The sequence below is a fragment of the Gadus macrocephalus genome, chromosome 3, assembly GCF_031168955.1.
Source record: "Gadus macrocephalus chromosome 3, ASM3116895v1".
NCBI lineage: Eukaryota > Metazoa > Chordata > Actinopteri > Gadiformes > Gadidae > Gadus > Gadus macrocephalus.
Genome location: NC_082384.1, coordinates 10401318 through 10408514, shown reverse-complemented (window position 1 = coordinate 10408514; position 7197 = coordinate 10401318). Strand labels below are relative to the sequence as shown.

The 7197-nt window shown below is 50.5% G+C and overlaps 1 protein-coding gene across 1 annotated transcript in view; it reads left to right on the top strand.

Annotated features, from left to right (window-relative positions):
- Window positions 1-6771, top strand: part of LOC132453722 (catenin alpha-2-like) — a 49636-nt gene extending 42865 nt beyond the window's left edge. Inside the window, exons 6-7 of the mRNA XM_060046668.1 lie at window positions 3061-3391; window positions 5454-6771. Of these exons, the coding sequence (XP_059902651.1) occupies window positions 3061-3391; window positions 5454-5741 (619 nt within the window). The 3' untranslated portion in view covers window positions 5742-6771. The remainder of the gene's footprint in view (window positions 1-3060; window positions 3392-5453) is intronic.
- Window positions 6772-7197: the final 426 nt, after the last annotated feature.

Sequence of the window (7197 nt, the reverse complement as noted above, 5' to 3'; positions counted from 1 at the left end):
ATCTCTACAGCCCATGTCCAAAATAAGTTCTCACAATCCAGCCATGGATTTTCCATTAGCTTCCTTCCCTTTTATTTGCCCTTGTAAAACCCGGTGTGGGTTCAACTGCTGGGGCTGTGAGGAGTAATGGTGTATTTCACCTCGCTCTGCCAGCAGCCGCTGTCATCGCACAGCCCTCCTCTGCTGGTTAAATTTACAGACCTGTGCTGTCCCGCGTGGGACGGGACACGCCACGGGGTTCTGGAGGAGCCACTCGACCGCCTGGTCAAAACAGCTTGGCGCTCGCGTTTGTTAAATTCTGCCGTCCCCACGTCTCAGAAGGAGGAAAGAGTCAATGACATTCAGCAGGGGGGAAGGGCGGGGGGGGAGTAAGATCCAAGGTGGACTCCCGGGATAGCGTCCGCCTTCCTGTTTTTGGGTAGACGGGATATTAATAATATTACGACTGAAATTGACGTCGCAAAACAAAAGGCACACAACTCATGTTGGGCGCAATTATGCTAAGACAACCAAATTCATTCGTCCCGCTCTCCGCTCTCTCTCTCCCCCCCACCGGAATGACAATAAGTGCTCCGTGTCAGCGATGTGACTCTGGAGTTCTGGGACAGCGGGCAGAGTCATCCGCCAGCAGCAGAGCCTGCCTGCTCAATTCTCAAGCGAAGACAAGAGAGAGAGAGAGAGAGAGAGAGAGAGAGAGAGAGAGAGAGAGAGAGAGAGAGAGAGAGAGAGAGAGAGAGAGACAGTCAGAGAGATGATGAGAGCGAGAGTGCGGAGAGGAAGGAAACTAAAGTGGGGCTGGCAAGGTAATGGTCCGTACGCTTTATTTACACCAGTGGGGAAGCGGTGAAGGAAGTGGACTATTAGTCAACTCTGCAGAGGGAACAATTATGTCATCCACACGCCTGTATCAAGCTGGTGCCATGGGAGAGGAGAGTCTGTGTGTGTGTGTGTGTGTGTGTGTGTGTGTGTGTGTGTGTGTGTGTGTGTGTGTGTGTGTGTGTGTGTGCGCGTGGGTGTGGGTGTGTGTGTTTGTGTTGGAGCGAGCAAGAGCAGGTCTGTGAGAATGTGTGTGTCAATTTAAAGATGTTTGTTTACGTGTCAAGCCAAGTCAAGTGGGCCTATTTGAAGTGGGTGTGTGTGTGCCAGCTCTCTTCGTGTGATTGGACCAGAATGAACAGTGATCAGCGATGTTATACGACTGCTGCAGTGTAATGAGAATATCAGCTGGACTCTAAACACCGCTCTTCCGCTGGATGCTAAATTCTCCAGCATTGACACCACCAATCCTGGGGAAGGTTTGGCAGGTCACCACCAGAATGTTAATCGATCACTGTCCAATCAAGTCTGCTCACGTTGGACCGATGTATCATCACAACATGTACAGTCGTTTTAATTCAGTAGGTCAGGCTGGACATGCGTATCATCTCAACATGTACAGCCTTGTCAGGTCAATAACAGCCCTGTGAGGCAGCAACAAACCTCAAGGACGTGCATCACTGTGTGTCACTCCCCTGTGTGTGTGTTTGTACGTGTGTGTTTGCATTTCTGTGTGTCTGTGTTTGTGTGTGTGTGTGTGTGTGTGTGTGTGTGTGTCTGTATCTGTGTGTGTGTGTTTGTGTCAGAGTGTGTGTGTGTGTGTGTGTGTGTGTGTGTGTGTGTGTGTGTGTGTGTGTGTGTGTGGCGTGTGCGTGTGCGTGTGTGTGCGTGTGTGTATGTGAGTGTGGAGATGAGCGCCATGGTGAATGGAGACTGGGGGAATGCTCTCCCCTGGCTGAGCGGAGACAGGAGACGTTGTGATCAATTAGACGGACAAAGGAGTAACGAGCGCGCGGAAGCAAGCGATGGGAAGATGAATCGCTGAGAGGCTGAAAGACTCAGGAGAGAGTGCCAGGGTGGGATGAAGGAGGGGGGCTGGATCTCTCCATAAGTGCTGCCTACCCGGTCCAGGGCTAGAGAGACCCAGAAGACCCAGATCTGGTGCTGGCGCCGCCGGATGTCCTACTTAGCAGCGTTTAATATTAATGACCGCAAGGCAACGTGTTGGTGTGTACGTTGAAAGAAAACAGCAACACTGGGAGCATCAAAGCCGCCGATGTGGGGCTCTGAACCCCACCAGAGCTAAGTGGGCCACGGTGGTCCGCTGTAAGCCCGCCAGCAGGTGGAAGAACCAAGGGCGATGGCGGAGACTTAGACCAGAGCAAGGACGCCCGCCTCCTGGTCTCTTCATCTCCTTCTCTTCCCTCGGTTTTGTTGCTGTTGCACTCCACGATAAGCCTCCCTCCTCCTCCCCCTCCTCACCCCCTCCTCATCCTCCCCTTCCTCTTGTCTGGGTTTGAGACGTGGACAGGACGGCAGTTAAGACCCAATTTCTCTGTGTGTGTGCGCGTGTGTTTGTATGTGTGTCTGCGTGTGTGTGTGTGTGTGTAAGGGTGTCTGTGTGTGTACGTGTGTGTGTGTGTGGGTGTGTGTGTGTGTGGCCGTGTGTCTGCCAGGATTTCAACCCACCGATAATTAACATGTCTTTACTAGTGAGACTGAAATGTGTGTATAAAACCAGAACAAATCCTATGAGGGGGCCCTGGAAGGCAGTTGTGTGATGTAAAACAACACATAAATATGGAGTTGAATTAATGGCTATGAAAGCTCACCGCTCATCACATTTTACAAAGGATTATAAACTTTCACTGAGGCAAATTGAGTGCTGGTCTTGTTGTTACACAGATTCTGGGTTTTTTTCCCGGAGCCCAGATTTTTCTTCTTTTAGCCTTGGCTTTTAAGGAGCTGTGTAGGTGTAAATCTGTGCATTTATTGCAGCATTTATGTGCTTTGGTTTGGCTCCTCGTTCTAGATGTGTATCAATATAATTGCACATTTTTCCTTTTGATAACTGGCAGAACTTTTATTGAGGTTTACAGGCAAAAGGTTGGCCCAGATACAACCTACTTTCTATTTTTGGATGGCTCATTCTTACTCATATGAGTTTAATGCAATGCAACAAATGTCCATTTAAACCACGAATCGCGTTTTTATATTTTCTTTGTACAAGCACTGGTAGTGCAGCAGAGTACAGCCATCTGAACCTCTCATGATCTTAACGATACTCCACATAAGCACATTATATATCCTGAACGTCACAAATAGCTTGTTCTGGAAATCATTGAATGCAACCCTTCCGAATCCATCTCCACCAAGGCAGTGTAGGCTCTGTTTCCTTTACCTTGACCACTCTCTCTCTGTGCTACTTTGCTTTCTTCAGTGTCCAGATTCGGCGTGCAAGCAGGACCTTTTGGCCTACCTGCAGAGGATCGCCCTGTACTGCCACCAGCTCAACATCTGCAGCAAGGTCAAGGCCGAGGTGCAGAACCTGGGAGGGGAGCTCATCGTCTCCGGGGTAAGTTCTGCCGCCACACAGGTGTGTGTCTGGGGGACGCCTTTTGCATCATCAGAAAGGTTTGAACGGGTCTCATAAAGACCTTCACGTTGGGGGAAGGCAGATCTCAGGTAGGGAGTTGCAAGAATCGTTGGACCTAAAAGTGGACTCAAAGGCCAAAAACGTCAGGTAACCACTGACTAACAACACTCTCAGCTGAGGTGCAGAGAGACCGCAATCCCCTCCTACAACATTTCGCACAGACAGTAAATCGTTTAGCTCAACGCTTCCCCTCAGACTGTGGAGAGACTTGAGCGGTCGATCGCAGTGGCCCAGGGCTAACGCAATCATAAGTAACAGCCCTATCACACGTCAGAACGCTGTGGTGTTGCAGAGTACAGTGGGGATCCCACTGCGCGTGTATCCTCCTGCAGCGACCCCTGCTCCTCCTCACCCGGGAGGCCGTGCCTGGTCTTAGGATCCCCCGGCCTGCAGGCCGACCTCGTTACGCTGAATCCATCACCGTGCCCAGTGCCGGTTCCACTGTGAGAGCTCCCATCACCCCCATACTCTGGACACCATGTCTGTTGTGGTGTTGTCCTGTCTGTGGGAGCCTCACGATGGGCCGTAGTTTATTCCATAGTAGATATAGGGCAAAACCACGTCCGGTATCAAGACATCCCATAATCAACGGAGACCTCGTTACTTTATTTAGGCGTGTTTCAGAACATTGAGCCACGCTGAGACTTTAACCTTTTCATAGTGGCCAGCTGGAGTCCACACTCATTAAATCTTAGCAGTTGACTTGCCTCAAAGTGCAGGAGGGGGCGGAGGAAGGGGGAGGAGGGGGGGGGAAGGAGGCCCAGTAGCAGACAAGCCTTAAATGTCAGCCAAACAAAACAGACGGCGGCAGAGGCACCCCTCACCCCTGCTAGTGCTAATTACCCAGAGCAAAGGATGTGGGGGGGGGCTCAGGGTCCCGGTCTCCGGCCCCGTCCCGATCTCATCCCAGAGTGGAGGGGGGCTCAGGGTCCCGGTCTCACCCCAGAGTGGAGGATGTGGGGGGGGATCAGGGTCCAGGTCTCACCCCAGAGAGGAGGATGTGGGGGGGGGGGGGATCAAGGTCCTGGTCTCATCACAGAGAGGAGAATGTGAGGGGGGGCTCAGGGTCCCGGTCTCACCCCAGAGTGGAGGATATGGGGGGGGATCAGGGTCCAGGTCTCACCCCAGAGAGGAGGATGTGGGGGGGGGATCAGGGTCCAGGTCTCACCCCAGAGAGGAGGATGTGGGGGGGGGATCAGGGTCCAGGTCTCACCCCAGAGAGGAGGATGTGGGGGGGGGATCAGGGTCCAGGTCTCACCCCAGAGAGGAGGATGTGGGGGGGGGATCAGGGTCCAGGTCTCACCCCAGAGAGGAGGATGTGGGGGGGGGATCAGGGTCCAGGTCTCACCCCAGAGAGGAGGATGTCTCATCTCATCCCAATGCCTCGACGCCCTGTATCACTCTTTGCGTCTTGCGTCGGCCGGGTGTCGGTTACATCCCCCCGGAGGAGCTGTGTCCTTTTACCCGCGGGCGATCCTGCGTGGCGGTGGGCTGGCATTGCCGTGCGGTCTGTCTGCTCGTAGAATGGCTAATGCCGCTGTAAGCGTGTCAGCCCGCGGCAAATACAGGAGGAACATGCAAGGGTTTAACTTCCCAAGGAGATTTATTTGTTTATCAAACAGGTGTTCACAAAGCCGGCTCAGCCGTTGTTTATTAGCGCGGTTTATCATGTCCGACCAGATCCAACCCGATGGTTCTAACTCTCTCTCTTCATCTGTCTCTTCCATTCCATTACCCTCTCCACCCCACCCTTGTTGCTACCGTGCCGTGTGTGTGTGTGTGTGTGTGTCTGTGTGTCTGTGTGTGTGTTGTTCTGTTTCACGGGACGTGTGTGTATTTCTGCTCTATGTGTTCTGTGTGCGGGATATTTATGTGTGTGTGTTGTGTTGTGTGTGTTCTGTGTGCGGGGGCGTATGTGTGTTTTTGTGTTCTGTGTGTTCTGTGTGCGTCTGTCTTGTTTCCCTTCATTCCCGTGGTGAAGCTGGACAGTGCCACCTCCCTGATCCAGGCGGCCAAGAACCTGATGAACGCGGTGGTGCTGACGGTGAAGGCGTCCTACGTGGCCTCCACCAAGTACCAGAAGGTGTACGGCACGGCCGCCGTCAACTCCCCCGTGGTGTCCTGGCGCATGAAGGCGCCCGAGAAGAAGCCGCTGGTGAAGCGCGAGAAGCCCGAGGAGTGCCAGACGCGCGTGCGGAGGGGCTCGCAGAAGAAGCACATCTCGCCCGTGCAGGCGCTCAGCGAGTTCAAGGCCATGGACTCCTTCTAGAACGCTCCGGAAACGAAAGAGCGGCGAAAAAACAACACCAAACCCAGCACGAGACGAGACGACGAAACTACGAAACAGAAAAAAACGTGAGAAAAATGACGAAAAAAGTCACAGAACGAGAGAAGAAACGTCCCTTTTTACTATGTGTTGACCCGCCTTTGTTTGTTTTTTGCCGTGCGCGTGCATCGGCGACGCCCTGTGGGGAGGACTAGAGTTCCCGCCAAAAAATAAAGCGGTACGTAGCGGCAGCGGCTACCGTGAACAGAGGAAGTGTCGCCCAGCGGTGCGGGCGAGAAACACACACTCCCTCTACTATTTATTACTGTCCTTACCGTAGCTTCATGTGTGCGAGCCAAACCCGTGTGTCACTAGAAGAGAACATTTTAAGAAAAGGAGGGAAATGTGGAAAATGATAATAATGATAATAACAGTAATACAAGAGAGCGCATCGGAAGGAGAGGAACGGCGATTGTAAGCGTGACAGTGTATACTTTGTGACGGTCAATATTCTAGATATATCATTACTGTGCCACTGACTTGGCTGCTGCTTGAACACATTTAACTGTCTGAATGAGAACCAGTGGACGAGACTGTAGATTAAACACCTTAGGGATCACACCAATATTAAGTATGTTCCCTCTTAGCTTTTATTTATTCCCCTCCATTATGAATGTTAACTAGTAGTGCTAGGATTAACCTATTTAGGAAAACCTGGAAATGTCAGGGACAAACCTCAAAGTAATTCATTTTCTTGTTCCTTAAAGTTAATAATGACGATGATGACGATTTCAAAAGATAATAAATGCATACTTTGTGTTCTCCCGGGGCAACGGAATGGCCTGTTGTATTGCATTTTTGAAGTCAATTTATTTCATGATTACATTATTAACTGTAATGTAATCATGATGGCGGGTGTTGTGTAAGGTGTACTTCCAGCCACAGAGAGGACGGACTGTGGTTTTGATCAGAGTAGAACCCATGTGTGCAGTTCGTTTATATGCTCCCGTCTCTAATAAACTCCTCAACCTCATCCTTAAGAGGCCTGTTTTTTCTTTTGTGTGTCTCAAGTCTTCTCTTATTCATCTTTCCTCCAAAGATAGCCAGAGTCTCTGAATCAGCTTATTTTCAAAAAACAACTGAAGGCTAAATAATATTGGATCAATGCATTTATTTATTATTATTTTAGTGCCAGACGGGGAAATAAATAGGGTAAAATATCAATACAATTAGCAAGGTCTGAAAATGTTTAGTATGGTACAAGATTGAGATAATGTGTAATATTAAAGAGATGTGTAGTGATGATGGTGTATGATTTGTGTAGTGTAGGATTTTGGCGTTTTTTAAACAGCTCACTCCTCTTTTCTTTACTTTTCCTTTTCTGTTTGTTAAGCAGTTCACTTCCTAACTAACTAAAGTGAACTGCATGACCCGATGCCAGGTCCTATCGTCCCCCTCA